This window comes from Psammomys obesus, unplaced genomic scaffold (genome assembly GCF_907164565.1).
Source record: "Psammomys obesus unplaced genomic scaffold, mPsaObe1.curated_primary_1811, whole genome shotgun sequence".
Taxonomy (NCBI): Eukaryota; Metazoa; Chordata; class Mammalia; order Rodentia; family Muridae; genus Psammomys; species Psammomys obesus.
Window position 1 is genome coordinate 4,559,365 of NW_026585742.1, and position 17,550 is coordinate 4,576,914.

General features: G+C 42.4%; 1 protein-coding gene across 3 annotated transcripts in view; it reads right to left on the reverse strand.

Annotated features, from left to right (window-relative positions):
- The window catches only part of Cadps (calcium dependent secretion activator), a 444,339-nt gene that overhangs the window by 221,083 nt on the left and 205,706 nt on the right, over positions 1–17,550 (reverse strand). For all 3 annotated transcript variants that reach the window (XM_055599062.1, XM_055599061.1, XM_055599060.1), the window contains exons 5-6: positions 12,857–13,090; positions 6,921–7,042 (exon numbers count right to left, since the gene is read on the reverse strand). In XM_055599062.1, the coding sequence (XP_055455037.1) occupies positions 6,921–7,042; positions 12,857–13,090 (356 nt within the window). The remainder of the gene's footprint in view (positions 1–6,920; positions 7,043–12,856; positions 13,091–17,550) is intronic.

Sequence of the window (17,550 nt, forward strand, 5' to 3'; positions counted from 1 at the left end):
TGGCTCCTTCCCATTCTTGGGTTCATTCTGTCTTCATTTATGTTTAGATTGTTCTCTCTCTACAATCTGTCTCTCTCTTAGTGTCCCGGTAAAACTGCCTCTTCTCTCTGCATTACCCCTTAAATAGCTTCCCTTTCCTCTCACTTCTCATGAGAGTTGGGCATAGCCTATTCTTTGGGCATAGCCAAATCTTTCTCTGATTCATCTCTATTTCTGCCACTCAGTTAGGCATCACTTTCAAACATTCGTGCTTGCTTCTACAAACTTTCCCTTCACTGTTTGGGATTAAAGGTGTGTACCTCCACACCTGGACCTAAGCTTTTCTTTACCTGAAACTTGCTCTATACCAGGCTGGCCTTGAACTCAGATCTGCTTCCCTCTGCCTCCTGGATTAAAGGCATGTTCGTAGTCCAGCCTAGAAGGTCTTTGGATGTGATCTCTTGCCAAAACAGCCATGTTCTGAATTAAAACTCCTTTTTTCTACCCACCTTGGCAGACATGACGAATTCTAGAAACACTTTCATCCTCCCCCCACCCCAATCCCCCCGGGCTATCAGCTACTGAAACAATGGTCCTGAAGAAATTAGAATTTTTCTGGAAATCTCATGCTGGGAGAAGGAAGGGAATGAACACTAGTTCCAGCCAGACAGGGAGGCTGTTTTCCAGGAAGAGAGTTCATATAGTTCTGACATGTCAGACCATCTTGCAGAGGCTGGAACTCAGAAAATGACCAGGACTGCTTAGTTACACATAACTCTGGCCTCATGTCCGGAATACAAAAATGGACACAGGGATCACTGGGTCTCTTTGTCCTTCTTCCCAGTGTGGCCACATTGAATAACTCTTTTTTCTTGCTTTTCACTATTTGGTTGCCCTACTGAGGACAGGTGGCTGAGCACACCTCACTAGGGCTTCCAGGATACAAGCTCTGATCCTAACAACCTTGTATGACTCCTCATTTTAATGTCAATGCCTCCAGAAGTACCTGCTTACTACATATTTTCAAACCACCATATTTGTGATTCTAGGTTTACTCTGATTTTTCATATATTCTAAGTCTTAAGATAGCAATCAAATCATCTACTCCATGGCCTAAAATCTCCCCATGCCTTCTCCAGAGCCTTGGAATAAGCCCTTCTTCCTGTGGTTTAGCAGACCCCAACTTGTCTGTCCCTGCTGTGTTCTCTAGGCTTTCCTTAGGGAGGTTGCCAGTGTCTACTGCCATTGTTTTCCTTTCGGATAACAATTTCCTGTTGCAAAGCCTTTGTACTCTCTCTTTCCTCTTCTTGGAATGCTTTTCCCATGACTCTGACTTTTCCTTTCTCATTCTTTGGGTATTAGTATAAATGTTCTACAATTCACGGGGCTTCATTGGGGACCTGAGTAATCTGTACTCTCACTGAACTACTAAGGAAGCTTCTTTGTTCCTTTAGGGACACAGATTATAATCTGCTATTCTCTTTTACACTGTTCTTATGCTTATCACTAATGCCCTTGATTAGGGTGGCAACATCCCAAAGCTGGGCATATGTGCTTCAAAGAGTCCATGGAGGAAGGGCAGATACTCACCTCACCATACTCTCCAATTCACATTTCAGTCAAACCCAGTGGGAAAGACACTCAAGCCATTCTCAGGCTCTGGACACAAAACATTTGGTTAAAATCAGAAGGGCAATGCTATGTGGAGAAAATGATGCATGAGGCAAACAAGGGGAAGAAATAACTGGTTTAGGCAGGCTCACTCTGTAGGTGACTCAGCAGAACTCCCCAGCTTTGTTTAACCTGGCCATGAGGGCCTGACTTTTTGTGTTGTGCCATTGGGACACAGAATCTACTTCACAGAACAATAATGGTATAGAACATCACTGCACTTTCTCTTGTTTTTAAATACAGTCTTGGCAGAGAGATGCCATGAAAAGAGACTAGCACTACAGCAAGATTTCTCAGCCAAGACACTTTATCTTCCCAGTCTCTTGGAAATGGCAGAAAAGAGTCTGATCCATGGGGACAATGGAGTCTACACTTTGTGGCTTGCTGAGGGGTTATGAACTTGCCAAGTGGAATCTTGGGTTTTGTTCAGCGGAGTATGGCTTCAGATAAGAGAGAGAAAAACACTGGGCTATTATTCAAACTTTCTTCTGCAGAAAAATTATTTAAATGCTCCAGTATTTAACCTTCTCAAGTCACACATGCTACTTTAGAGCAGAAACTTACACTGTGCAAAAATCCCAGGAATGAGTGATTTAGGACAATATCATCTACTCAGGGAAACGTCATGTTTCTTTCTTATTTTTTTTCTAAGTTAGAGTGGTTTGCAAGCCAGCTTCCCAGTCTGCATCTCTACACCTCCACATTCAACCCTGTCAGCAGGATCGCCTTTTAGCCTGTCCAGGTGCCATCTGTGTTATTATGCATTTTCTTTACATTAATTCAGCCTTGAAATATTAACATATTTCTCCAAAAAGGGAAACTCATTTCCTTGTTGGCAAAAAGATAACAGCACCAGTCACCATGAAGAAGAGGAATCACAGGAAGATGGAGGAGAGGAAATGCCAACTGCTCTTTCTGCTGTAGGGGGCTCTGAACCTCAGATCTGAGGCGGTGCCAAAGGCTTTCTAGCACTGAATTAAAAATTACCTCCTTGTTCAGGAGTGGACAGGTGAGAAAGTAGAACACAATTTCTTGTTATTCCCAGAGATAAAAACATCTGAAAAATATCACTACAATAATGATGACCTATAGCTCTATTGCAAAGAAGATGTACAACTACACTCAGGTCCCTGAAACCGCAAAGACCTTCCTGTCTCCCCCTGCCTTCCTGAGAGAACTCTGCTTACACAGGATCTCAGGCCTTTCTGCTTCTGCATCCGTGTTTTCCTGCCAGAAGCAGAGACAATGTGCTGCAAATGGGAGCCGCACTTTCTGGCAAGTGTAGCTCACAGCAGCTTCTGAGCATCTACTATTGGCTCACCACCTTCAAAGCCCAGGAGAGGAGGAAAACAGAGCTGAGTGGGTGCACAGGGTCCTCAGAACTAATCCACATGTAGCAAGCATGTGGATAAAGGAATAGTGAGCACGGGTCACAGCTCAGGTTGCCTCACCACATCCTTAGCTATAAGAGCACAAAATACTGCCATTTGTTATGAAACACATGTAATTCATGGGCACAAAATACTTAATGCAACTGATCCAATATGACCTTGCTGAAAGATTGGAAGGTGCTCTGGTTGCAGGGAAGAGATACAATTGATAACAATAAGTGGGAGAGAGTGCAGATTCCTGATTTCTATGGCTGGGCAATATAGACAGGGTTTCCACTGTGTAAAGGTACCAGTTCAAATAAGTTTGGAGCATGATTTAACTTTAAAAAATGCTACATAGATTTATTTGCCATTGGGCTTTTCGAAGCTATAAAATGTCTGTGTATAATGAGTAGTTCACCAAAGAGATGCAATGTCTCCAGTTTCCCAAACATACTTAATTATGCTGTTAGGGTCCCTGCTTTTGCTCATCTTGTGTATACTATACAGAGAGCACATTATGGGATAAAGTGAGTTATGTAAAGTCCTCCTGAATTTGTAACTATACTTGGGGAGAAAAAAAGACAAAAGACAAATTCCTTGTAGACATGTGATAAGCAAGATATACTGTGCAGTTACTGGCTGATATTTAGTAGCTGCAAAGGTAAAAATCTATGAATAACAAGAAGGGCTTGAATAGGATTTTGGTTTTCCCAAACTAAAACATGTAGATGAGACAAGGGCAACAGCTGGATATAACAAAATAATATTCAAAAGCTCCAGCACCCGTAGGGCTACCCTAGGCAGGGTTACTAGCTAATGGAAGATATCTTTTAGGATAACCAAAGTCAAATGCCAGAAGTAACACAGAGATCAGCAGTGGGGAAAATTGCAAGCACAAATGACAGGGAGGAGATGAAGAGGAAATAAAAGCTTCAAAAGAAGGAAATGATGGAAGATCCTAAGTAAGTCCAAATGAAAGAGGCAGGAAGAATACAGAGCTGCACAAACAAGGACATTTATCTTTCTAGGCAAAAGCAGACAAAAGCAGAGGAGACCTGTCAGCCTTAAACTGTAATGAAAGAAGAGGTAAAGAAGATCTCTAGGAAAATAACTGTGCATTTAGAAGGAGGACGAGGGAAGGATGAAAGAATATTTGTATCACAGGAAGAAACTCAAGTGTTAGCAGGTCTCAGGCTCTCGGTGTATGTCGTCAGCACTGTAGCTATGGCTACCTCAAAGCATCACACCCTTCCTTTCTCATGGCAGACATTACAAGTTGATCGTGACATGCTCTTCCTTCTAGACACAGATTTATCTTGAGATACTTAACACAGCACACTAAGTAACTCCTAGAAGTTTGTTAGACTTGAGCTTGATGAAGAAGCCTGTATGCTGTGTGTATTAAACAAATCAATATACCCTCGGTGAGGGGCTTGTAATATTCTCTGATGAAAGGTGACCCAAAAGAGCATCCTTTGGGTACAAAAGCACATTTTGATGTGAGGAGTTTATGTGCATGGATGCCATAAAATCTACAGATGTGAGTAGATCATCATTACCCTAACACAAACATAAGCATTTTACACTCAATATTATCATGAAATTTTGTTTTAAATATTAACACAGTCATAAAAATGTATTCATTATTTACCTTGGCAATTGAGACTTTTTCATCTAGTAAAGTAATGCAAGTTACCTTTGAGGTAAAATATCCTCTGTGAAACAACAGATGGGAAAAAAGCAGAGCTTTCTTCTTTTCCTCTCTTGCAACACCATACTGAGTACCTCCTTTAAAAAGTTTAACAGAAACAATACAACATCCCTAGCCACACTGCTCTCCCCACCACCACGTAACACAAATTGTGAAAAAGCTTCTAGAAAGAGCATAGCACAACAGCTTTGAGAAAGATCAGGCACTTGAAGAAACACCAGCTTTCATCAAAGGCAGTAAAAAGAAACTACAGTCATTGTCAGCGTGGAACAAGTATTTAAAAGGAAGACGGGCATACCATGCAACAAGTCACATTGGCCTCTGTTTCCTCCTGAATGCTCATTAACCACTCCCCCCCACCACACTTCTGGACATCTGAGGTGTTGCCTATTCATACAAAGAACCACTTGAAGGCACACAATACCCTCAGCCCTTCTTCAGCCAGGGAAACATTCAGTGCTTCCTTTGAACTGTTTTGTTTGAACAGCCTGGTGAGTTATTCATGCTCTGCCAAACAGCTCTTAAAGCACTGGGGAGGAGTGGGGGAGGGTTACATTCTGATGACTCTTAGGGCTTAATGCCGGCCATGAAGATGAAGACACTCATTCCTCTAAGGCATCATGGAGACCGGAAAACACAGGATGGGGGCAGTGGTGCTGAGGTAAGGGAGCAGTCATCTCTCACTGCTCTGTGAGACTCGAGAGGTCTATTCACCCACGTAGATAAATATGCAGTGCTCTCAGCCTTGCCCCAGCACCCTAACTAACTGGCCCTTCCTGCCCCTCTGCTGCAGCTGGAAGATGCTTTCTAAGCCCATCTCAGGTAGTCTTTTCATCACTACTTGTTCTCTCATCCAGCTTAGAAAACTCCTTGTTCCCCTAACCCCAGCCCCACTGGAGCTTCATATGTGTTCCTCTTTGCCACAGGGCCATTGCTAACCACAGCACTATTCATGAGCACTTCACTCCCCTGGGTGCTTTACAGTATCAGAGTAGTTGTCTCATGCATCCTAAGAAAGGCCTATTCAGAGGCTGGCTCATGTCCCACTGGCATCTCCTCTCAAGCCATCTTTCCCTCAATTTATCGCTGTATTTGTCCCTCAGTATCCATGGGATATTGGTTCTGACATTCTCTACCCTACATGGATACCCACTGATGTTTGAGTCTTTAGAGCAAACCAAAAAATACGTAAAAATAACGTCTGTAATCCTTTTATAGGCTTGGAACCACGGTAGGTCACAGGTATCTGGTAAGAAGTACTCTGGAAACAATTGCTGTCAAGTTTAGAGAGTTACGACAACTCTATACACAATCTGTGCCCATACAATATCCCCTTGTTTGTTTGTTTTTGTTTTTGCTTTTTTAAGACAGGGTTTCTATATGTAATTCTGAATTTCCTGAAAGTTGCTATGCTTGCTATGTAGACTAGACTGGCCTTGAACTCATAGAGATCTGCCTGCCTCTGCCCCTGATTACTGAGGTTAAAGTTAATGCCTGTCCAATGTTCCTTTTTTTTTTTTTTTTTTTTTTTTTTTTGGCAAAAATTCAATCCACAGCTGGTTGAATCTAAAGATGTAGAAACCCCACATGAAGTAGGCAAACAAGACTGTTTTTTATAAATACACATTAGTGGTTGACGTCCCCACTAAACTGCAAGCAGTCTAAGGCTAGAGCAATGACGATTTTCCATTCCATTGTACAAGCCTGCTTTGCACACACACAGTGATATATGGCTAAAGGCTTCAGAGGCAGGGCTATTACTTCAACTCCCTCCCCCCCCTTTTTTTTTTTTAGTTTCAAAGGAACTGGGATCCATGTCATAGCTACCAAATAGAAATGGTATCAAGGCTGAGGATGTACCTCAGCTGGTAGAATGCCTGCCTCCTGTGTATGAAGTCCTGAGTTTGACCCCCAGCGCTCCATGAACCAGGCATGGTGACAGAGTCCTGCAATCCCAGGGTTAGGAACTGAAAGCAGGAGGATCATAAACTCAAGGTCATCCTTGGCTACTGAGTGAGTTTGAGGCCAGCCTGAGCTATGTGAAATTCTGTTTTAAAAAATGGAGTCAAGTCACCTTGTTTGACAAGAAGGTATGGATGTGGGAAAAGAGATCTTTCTTTGGGAGTTGGCACACATAAAAGCAAAGGTGACCGCTGTGAGATCGACCACAGAGGAAGTCTACTCACGTTGGCTTAGACGCCTCTGCTTGATCCGTCTGCAGTTTCTCTCCGCCCTCCACCTCCATTGTGCAATACACGATTCGATTCGGAGCCAAGGATTTAAGGCCTTGGACTTCCATGATCACCACCTGAAAGAGAATCACATAAGGTGGATTTAACACCAGGGCCAGAGGCAGTATCACCCACAGGAAGACAGAGGAGATGCTGCAGTAAAAGCCAATGGGTAGATGACAGAGTCTGTCAGGCTTTGGCAGCTGCTCAGGGGCCTTCCAGGAATGTGATTGCCTTTTAGATGAAAGGATGTGGTTCATTCCCTCACTCTGCAGTAGAGTCAATTGCGTGCAGGGCAGTACACACCGTTAAGTAAGCAATTCACGTGAGATACTCCCCTAGTCCTCCCTCCTCCTCACCTTCCCTTCTTTCTTATGCTTCTTTTTCATTTTTTAATCTCTCAGTCTCTACTTCTTTCCATGTCTCTTTCTTTCTTCCTTCTTCCTCCTGCCCCCTTTTCTTCCTCTCCTCCTTTTTTTTTCTTTCCTTGCCATCTCTCTTTTTTGACAGAGTCTCACTCAATTGCCCAGGCTAATCTTATACTTGCTATGTAGCCCAGCCCTTGAGTTTGAAATTCTGCCAGGATTATAGGTCTGGCTCAGCTATGATCCCACCAGGTTCAGCAAGATTTTGTAATTCAGATGTTTGCTGGGTCAGACAGCTAAGGTGAACTGAGCTACCCATTTCATGCTAAGCAAATAGAAATAGAAGACTTCCTCCTACCTTCTTTAAAAATATCCTGCTTATAGGTCAGCACTTGGTAGAAGCACAGCTTGTGAATTAGATTTTCTCTTGATAGTGAGATAAGCAAGGCTGCACTAAGATACACAACTAGTATCACCCAGCTTTAGTGTCACAGGTAAGGCAGGAACCAGTGGAGACTAGGCAAACTAGAGAGCCCAGGCTCCATCTACCCAGGAAGCTGCCACTTGTCTGTCCCCAGTTCAATGACCAGATACTCCGCATGGCCCTGCTAGAAAAGGGAGCTCTCGGTCAGAATTATGAACAGAATTTTGATTTAGAAATGCTGCAGTCTGAATGGGGAGGAATAAAATGTGCCAACTTTATGTATATTACTTTCATAGTTATTTATTATCTTTGTGTGCCTAATCCAAATATAGCTGCAGCTTTGTCTCTAGTCTAGCCTACAGTCACAACTTCTGGGATTTCTTTTCTTTTTTTTTTTTTAATTTTATTTTTCTTATTAGTTACATTTTGTTAACTCTGTGTCCCAGCTGTATCCCACTCCCTCATTCCCTCCCCAACCCCACACTCCCTCCCTGGTCTCCTCCCTGCCCCTTTCCAAGTCCACTGATAGGGGAGGACCTCCTTCCCTTTCATTTGACCCTGTTTTATCAGGTATCTTCAGGGCTGTCTGCAAAGTCCTCCTCTATGGCCCAACAGGACTGCTCCTCCCCTGGGGGGGTGGGGAGGTCAAAGAGCCTGCCCTTGAGATCCTGTTAGAAATAGTCCTTGTTCCCCTTACTTTGGAAAACTACTTGGTTACTGAACTACCATGGGCCACATCCGAGCAGAAGTTCTAGGTTATATCCATAGATGGTCCTTGGTTGAGTGTCAGTCTCAGAAAAGACCCTGTGCCCGGATATATTTGGTCCTCGTAGAGCTCCTATCCTTTCCATATCATACTAACTCCCCTTCTTTCATATGATTCCCTGCACTCTGCCGAGGGTTTGGTTATGAGTCTTAGTGTCTGCTTTGAAACACTGCTAGGTAGAGTCTTTCAGATGCCTTCTGCGGTAGACTCCTGTCATACGTTCAATGCACATCCCATTTGTCTTTCTAAATGAGGATTGATCATCTTCACCCATGTCCGCTCTCTTGATTGTCTTATCCCCACTGCAAACTCCATTCAGGCTCCTGCTGTTCGGAGAGTGATATGGTGGTTGCTCTGCCACAGGAGCAAGCGGAAGAGGAAAGGTGACACAGACGACTTAACAATCAGAACAAAATGGCCTGTAGTGGTGATCTACAGTGAGTAACCCATGGGGAAAATCACTCCTTCTACGGAAGGGTTAATGGCATTATAATAGAGAGAGAAGTGGGTATAGGAAAAAGACACATGCTTCTAGGGGTTTTGATTCATGGAAGCATATTTGGGACGCGTAAGTCTTAGTTTTGCCATGTGCTAGCCTGCAGCTTCTCAAGCAGAGTGAATTGGGGCTCACCGAGCTTGTGAAAGCAGAGGGGAGTGAGCTCCCTCCAGGGCATCTGCTCAGAGGGTTGGCTCTAACTTAGGACTCCTCCTCTCGGAAAGTTTCCCTGGTGCTGCTGCTGCTGCTGCTGTTTCAGGGGCCATACTTGGAGACCCCTGTACAACTTCTGGGATGTTGGGAAATGATCTCACACCTCCCTCCTTCCACTTTTGTTTTCTCTAATCTGCAGAAGTTAATTTTTCTTTTCTTTTCTTTCTTTCTTTCTTTCTTTCTTTCTTTCTTTCTTTCTTTCTTTCTTTCTTTCTTTCTTTCTTTCCGTTTTTGTTCGTTTGTTTTGTTTTCTTTCTTGAGAGTGTGTGCTATGCATGTGCAGATACACATGTAGAAGTCAAAGGACAGACAGCCTCAAGTGTCAGGCCTTGACTTCCACTTGTTTGAGACTGGGTCCTTTGTTCTCTGCTGTGTGCTCCAGGTTAGCTGGCCTGCCAGCTCTGAGGCCCCTCCTGTCTGCTCTCCATACCGCGGTAGGAGTGATGGGTACAGATGCTCACAACAGCTTCAGGCTTTAGGTGGGTTTTTGCAGATCTGAACTCAGGTCGCCATGCTTGTGTGGCAAGAACTTTTCCCACTGTGCTATCTCCTTGGCCCCACCTCAGTGATTTCATCTGTGAAGTGGGGGTATGATATGTACCCGTGAGGCTAGAAAGACAATGTACGTAACCGAAAGTTTTTATGCCGGGGAGAAACCACAGACATAGAAGAAAGAAGAATACACCTTGGAAAGAGAACAACTTAGAGCCTGAAAGATCTCACATTCGGTAGGATTCTGTGAAATTTGCAAGTGTCAGGCTTTGTTTGCATATTCGCAAACTCCCTTCAGACCCATCGTGAAGAAGGGCTCACCCAGCAGCAGCAGCCTTCTGCAAAGGCTGGTGGTTGTTTTTTGCCACAGCAGCACTGCCTTGCCCACATTTACAATGCAGCATCCTGCGCCTTTTTTTTTTTTTTTTTTTTTGCTGCAAACTGAATTTGTTCCTCCAGCCATTTCATTCTCTAATTACTTGAAACACATCTTGCTCCAATCTGCCCATCCTGAGGGGGCCTGCCTTGATGCTCTGACAGTCCTGTTCCCACTTGTGCATGCCCCACTCACCGTGCTCTCCAAACACATCCGTGAATAGATGTGCAGAGGCATTGGCTGGCGACTTTACTATCGTGTGCATTTAGTTTTCCAATTAAAAAGTATGTGAGGACACAAAGGCATTGCAACCTGGACTGATATTTAAAGTCAAGGCCATTTAAATCCTGTATGCATAGAGTATGGCTGAGGTCTCATCTAAACTTATATTCCAGGAAATCAGCTATTTAATATTGAAAACTAATAATGAATTAGAAAATTACATACTTAAAAGCTTCGTGAAAGCCAATAAAATACTCTTTTTTCCCTTCCATCTGTTGGAAGACAAGAAGGTGTAGGGGATAAATTGCCACCTTTAATTGGCAATAATCAAATTCAAAGACACCTAAGCAACAGCATTCAGTCCCTCAGGTGGCAGTACTTAAGAAAATTAAAAAACCAAGTTTCAGTGAGATCACACTGACGATGTTTTTCACACAGAGAGTTCTATATTGAACTGAGACTCACCTCCTCTGGCAGCAGAGTTCTATGGGAACCCTGCGGGGTGAAGAAGAGCTCACTATCTTAGCTGAGTGGAAAAACCAATTTACAACAGTTAACACACAGTGTCCTAATGAAATATGCTCTCTCTCTCTGTCTCTCTGTCTCTGGTTTTTTAAGACAGGGTTTCTCTGTAGTCTTGGCTGTCCTGGCCTCAATTTATAGACCAGGCTGGCCTTCAACTCACATAAATCTGCCTGCCTCTGCCTCCCTGAGTGCTGGATCAAAGGCATGCACCACCACACCCAGCTCATCTGTTCTCTTTATCTCCCTAAATCAAAGATTGGCAGACAGTTCTTAGGGGATTTACTCTGTCTCTCTCTCTGTCTCTCTCTCTCCCTCTCTCTCGTACAAGAAAGGATTTTAGACATTTTTACCATGAAGCAATAACAAATGTTTGCAGGAGTAAAGTGGCTTACCTTGACTTGAACATTATAAAAAACGTATCAAAATATCACATGGACTTAATAAATATGTGTAATTTTTATGTGTCATATATGTGTGTGTGTGGTATATGTGTGCTTCTATGTTTACACAAATTTTGAGTGCTATTGGCCTGTGATAAGTTTTAAGTGGTTCTTTGCTCTTTAACTATAGAGTATGTAAGAAATCCCTGAATCCAAGTTTAGTGGGACAGGCCTGTAATCTCAGGTATTCAGGAGGCTGTGGCAGTGTGGTTGCAAGTTCAAAGTCTATCAGGGATGCAGCCTGCGCAACCTAGGGAGACGTTCAGAATAAAAGGTAGAGTCTAGAAATATAACAGCTCAGTGGCAGAGAGCATGTCTAGAACACGCAATGCCTGTGTTCAAGCCTCAGCGCCACAAAAGCAAACACTCTCTGTGTTTGAATAGCTTGTTAAAATACAGGCCACGCTGTTTCCTCACAGCTTTCCTGAGGCGTATTTCAGGGGCCGTACAATTCTCCCACTCTGGTGTACAGCTCTGTGACACTTTAATAAACTTACCAAGCTCTGAGGCAATCATCTGAAACTGCCTTAGGCCATGCTCCCTAGAAGTACATCTCATGTTCATTTCTACTTTCAACCTTACATTACATGCTTCGTATCTTCCTAATCCTATAGATTAGCCTCCTGTAGATTAGTGTTTAATATCAGTGGGTCATGCTACCATTTTCCCTGTTGCATCTGACTTTTTGCACTAAGCATAGTATTGATGAGGTTTGTCCAACCTGTGCATTTATAAGTGTTCTTTTTTACTTGCTGTGTAGTATTCTGATGTATGGACATGCTGTATTTTCCTTTTATCCATTTACCACTGAGTGGGATTAAGGCTGCCACTATTTTTGGTTTCTGTGACTATCTTTCTAAATATATTTGTGGAGACATGGTTTTAGTTGGGTAGGCATCTGATGTTTATACTAGATAACATCATAGCTGTGTATTGAACACTTTTAGAAAATGCTAACTTAATTTCTAAAGTAGCTGTGCCATTTTAGGTTCCTATCACCTCCATCCTAGGTTTAAGTGGGACTGAGTAGTGTTCAGCAGTCTGAGTACTGAACCAGTTTCCCAGCGAAGTTTGATGTTGGTGGACCAAAGCCACTCAATAGGAAAGGTATGAATAGCCAGTGTGGGAAGAGACATTCTAGAGGGATGCATTGAGATGCAGAGTGCTGTCCTGCATTAGCCTGGGCAGATTCTTACGCTGGAGGCTGAGGGAAACTAAAACTAAAACAACTCTTTCCAATGATGCTAGATTGCCCATATTGAATAATAATGTAGGCTTCTAAAAAACAAGCTTTCTAAATTGCCAGTCCTTGAGTACTGCTTTAAGACAGGGAAAATAATTCAAAATTACATTTGCCAGGTGGATATTCAGACTACACTTCCTTACAAGAAATGTGGGCTCCCAGACAGGGGGATGGCTCACTTGATGATTAAGTGACCAATCCCAGCAATCTTTTAATTGAACAACTGGTCTAGGACCAAAGTGGGAGAGCCAACTGGCTGTGTTCAGCACCCAGCTTTCCTTAGGTGGCTTACCATGCCGGGACATTTTCAGGGATCTGGGGCTCTTTACCTCCAAGGAGAAGGACAGCAGGACGTCTGACTTGGACAGCTGGTTCTCACTCTCCTCACCCATGTCAATGATGGAAGCATTGTGGCTGCGTTTGAGTTTCTGCAGTTTGAATTCTCCACCCTTGGACACAGGCATGCTCTCCAAGTTGGCCATCAGCAGGTTGACAGAGGACTTCAGCTCTTCAATGTACATGGTTTCCATTTCTTTGGATACAAACTTAGGAAATTTGCGTTCCTTGCAAAAGAAAGGAAAAGGTATAATCAGAAGAGTTAGAGAAAGTTTTTCCATGAGTCAGAGATATGACAATATCAGCCACTGACGGATTTTTCCTGATGCCATGGAAGCCTATTAGGAAAATATTCCATCTGGATGTAGAGACAGATGCTTCCAGTTATTTATAATTTCCAACAGGTAGAAACACAGATAAACATTTAGTAAGAAAGACTAAAATCTTTGAGCATAGCTATAATTTTGCCCCGGTTTTCCTCAGCAAATTTGGTTTGTGGAAAGAAAAATAGGTGCTGTTTTGTCAAACCTATTCCCAGTTCCAACAATGTTTTCCTTCTTTATCAAAATTCAGTGAAGTTGCTTGTAAGTTACAGAAACAGAAGCACATCCTATTTCTGGATATCTGTAGAGATTTTCTCACATAAATAATTCAAAACTAGCACATTTGAGACTTTTCAACCATAGCCTGTGGCTATTTCTAAGAAGAATACTTAACTGTTCTCAAGAAAACTTGAAACATTAACAAAGTAAAGAAAAACATGATTACACGTCCTTTGGAAAGTAGTCTCAGAATTGACCACTGTCATTCTCTGTCCTTGATCCCAGCTTCAGCTGGGAAGGCAACAGCTCTAATCATGCTATTTGCTTGTCTACTTGGACCGCCAAGTTGTCCAAGTACCTTGAACAGTTTTTGGATTGATGACCTTATCAAAGAGCCATTTTGAAGCTATAACATGAAATTTTTCCATGAAACCCTACTCTACAGCCTTGTAATTGGTAGGACGAGGAGCAGGTCAAATCTGTTTGGCTTTCCTTTTATTTTATAAGTTATGGACAAGCTCAGTTTAAGCTGGTTTAAACAACTAGAGGAATCGATTGTCTTGAAAACCTCTCAGCTTCAAGGAAGGTTGAAATCATACCTCAGATGCTTCAACCCCAAATAAGCTTTTCCTCAAAACCTTGCTTTTAAGATTCTCTGGTGTAATACATAGCCTTAATTGTTAACATTACAGGACTTAGAATCACCATGGAAACAAATCTTGTGGCACATCTTGGAGTGTTTCTGGATTAGGTTAATTAAAGACCCATCTATTCCATGGGTATCTGGGACTGATTAAATAGGAGAAAGTGACTGTTAACATCCATCTCTCTCTGCTTCCTAACTGGATACACTGCAACCAACAACCTCACACCTCCTGATGCTGGGCCCTTTCCACCAATGGGAAAGTATGAACCAAAAGAATCCCTTCCTTCCTTAACTTGCTTCTGGTCAAATATTTGGTCGTAGAAACATGACAATTAACTGATACATCTGAATTGGCTCTATGCTCAGTGTAGTTTGGCATACTCAATGTGCTAAAATATAGATCTAGACATCATGATATAATATCACACTATCTATGGGAAGAAGAAATATTTTGTCTCTATGGAGATTAAGGAATCTTTATATGGCTGGGATGGACCTTGATCTAGAGCACATGGAATATGAATTGTTTTGATAATTCTGTGTGCCAAAAAATAAGATGTTTATTACATGGATGTTCAACTCAAAGTCAACTCACTTATTCTGTTAAGTAAACCAGCAATCAACCAGATTCACTGATTTAAGCTGCTGAATTGAGAACAACATCATGGGTGCAATGGGTTATTATCAATGAAAGTGAAACAAAATGATCACTTCCTGAGTTTTCCCTGCCATGTTGAATCAATTGAATGCTGGGTAAAACATTCAATATAGAAGACAGAGGGAAAGGACAAGCCACAGAGAAAGAGGGTTAAAGAAAAGGGGAATAGAGGAAGGCAAACAGGAAAGAGAAAGCAGAAGAAAATCAGGAGAAGCTGTCTAGAATCACAGAGATGAAGCTTGGCTTCTATTTATTTTTAAATTCCCACATGGCCTAGCATTTCCTCTTGAATGTTAGTTCCTTGGTACTATGGTTTAAATATAAAATGTCTTCCATAGGGTCCTGTGTTTGAACACTTGATCTGCAGCTGGTGTAATTTTGTTTAGGAAGGCTATGGAACCATTAAGAGGTGGAGTCTTGCTTGAGGAACGAGGGCACTGGGGATAGACTTTGAGGGTTTATAGTCTGGCCCCATTTGCTGTTGACTTTCTGTATCCGGAATGTAAATGCAACATCAACAACCAGCTTCCTGATCCTGCCTGTTGCCATGTCTTCCTGCCATGATGGAGTCTATCTCTCTGGATAGAATAAGCCAAAATAAGTCCTTTCTCCCTTCAGCTGTTTTTGTCAAGGTTGTTTTTATCACAGCAAAGAAATGAAACAAATATGTCTGGAATGCTCCTCTTTTCCCTTCAATAATTCCCTTTAACCACTAGCTAGCTTGAAGAGTGTTTTATTCTTGCCAGAGTAGAGCCTTCACTCTTACACATGCTGATCTTCCTAGAAGGCTTGGTGAGTGATGCTTTGGGGCTCTGTTAGTCTCTACCCTCTCCAGAGGGCATTTCTAAGAGCAACTTTTCTCCTGATCCCTGGTTGCTCTCAGCCTTTTGTCGTTTTCCACATTCAGCTTCAACATTTGTGCATGTTCCGTCCCCCCTGCTTTCTGCTTTCTGAGCATCATTTATTGAAATGGTCGTCTGTTTGTGTTCCTTTCAAACTCTCTGTGAAACCCGAGCCTCAGTATGGTGACATTGATGAGGAGACTTTTAGAGACTGACTGGGCCTCAAAGGCACAGGCCTTATGAGCTGGATGATTGCCTTTAAAAGAGGTCCCAGGAAGTGCATTTGTTCTTTCTTCCATGTGACAACATGACAGAAGATAACTGACTGTCGAGTGACTATGGACAGGGCTAAGAACTTGCTGCTGTCTTCACTTTTAACTTCCCGTATTTTGGAACTATTCGAACAAATTTCTAAGTATTTTCTTTCTTTCTTTTTTGAGAAGCCTGAATAGAATAAAATAGCATATTTATAGTCAGTGAATAATTTTTGAAATTATTTGCTAGTGTCTGTCTTTCCTTCTGGACCATCCCATCTTGACATCCTATGAGAAATCTTAACATCCACTCTAATGTGTAACCCTCAGTAAGCATTCAGTACACATGAACTGAATGACTGTGTCAATGGCTTATCAAAAAGTCTATGTTAAATATCAAAGTAGCTACCACTCAGCAGTGAGGAGAGATGGGATGACCATGAATTAAGTTCTGGAAGAACACTTTGGTTCTGCTTTCCCATGGTAAATGAGCCTGAGGGTCCCAAATCTACTCAGTAACCTCAGAATTCTGGTTTCTTCCAAAACCTCTGAGAACAATCACTTCCTGCTTAAGAGTTATGTTCACACTGTGTGGTACTTCCTAAGTATACCGTGGGTGGATATGAGAGCAGCAGGGTGAGAATGATGTAGTCATAGTATTGACAGAAGTTAGTGCTGACTCAGTGAGAGAGGCTCCCCAAAGCCCAATATCTATAAAACTTTTACACAGCACTTGAACTTCTTCATTCCTAAACTCCATCAGAGGACAGTGGGAATCCTTAAAACTGGGGCAAAGTTGGTACAGAGCCTTGAAGGCATGAGGACTTGAGTGCTGGGCTATTCTGACTTAAAAAAATCACACAAACTCCAAACCACTGTGCTTGTCACTAGGAAGATTCTGGTGGGAAGCTGTAATCATGGCTTCACAGTTATTGGGGGAAAGATGTATACAGAAGCAGCAAAGTAAACCTTCTAATGGATACTGAAGAGGCGTGGATGATTCCCGAGAGAACTAGTGAGGCTTCACAAGGAGGCACATTTGGCTACGGGTATGGTCAATGTACAGAGTTTGCACTGAGGTTGAGTGAGCTGAGAACAGAGCAACTGGTATTTTTTTTTCTTCCTGTGGAAGAATATAGATAACTATGAGTCCAAGATTTAGATAACTTGGAAAACATAGTCACCATAGTGTTTCACCATTTTCTCTGAATATGTTCCTTCTGGAGAGTGAGGAAAATAGAGGTAGGATGTCTCGTGGTCTCAGTAGTCCCTGCATCACCAAAAGGCTGCCAGGTGCCAAGGTTTGTAGGCCAAGAGTTTAAAGTATGGCATTCCAACTTGTTACCTTCAACTTCATTTTAAAGCTCAAATATTAGTATACATAGAGATATTTGAAGGGGAAGTTGGTAAATAGGATTTTGCAATTTTACTGCTATTTGCTGTCTTTGCCAAGGGGATAGGGAGAAAAAGAGTGGCGTTTATGACATAGTTTGTCAGCTTTGAGAGAGTGCATCATGTCTGTGATGTGACAGGTCTGTACTGTCACATCCTTACTTTGGACTCGCATAAAATTGTATGTATGTGTGTATGCGTGCGCGCGCGCACACACACACACACACACACAGGCACATGCTCATGTGAGTGAAGGCACACATGTAAAGGTTTGAAGACAACCTTGTGTGTTGGTCCTTACTTTCTCCTTTTTGGGAAACAGGGTCTCTTTGTTACTTACTGCTCTACATGCC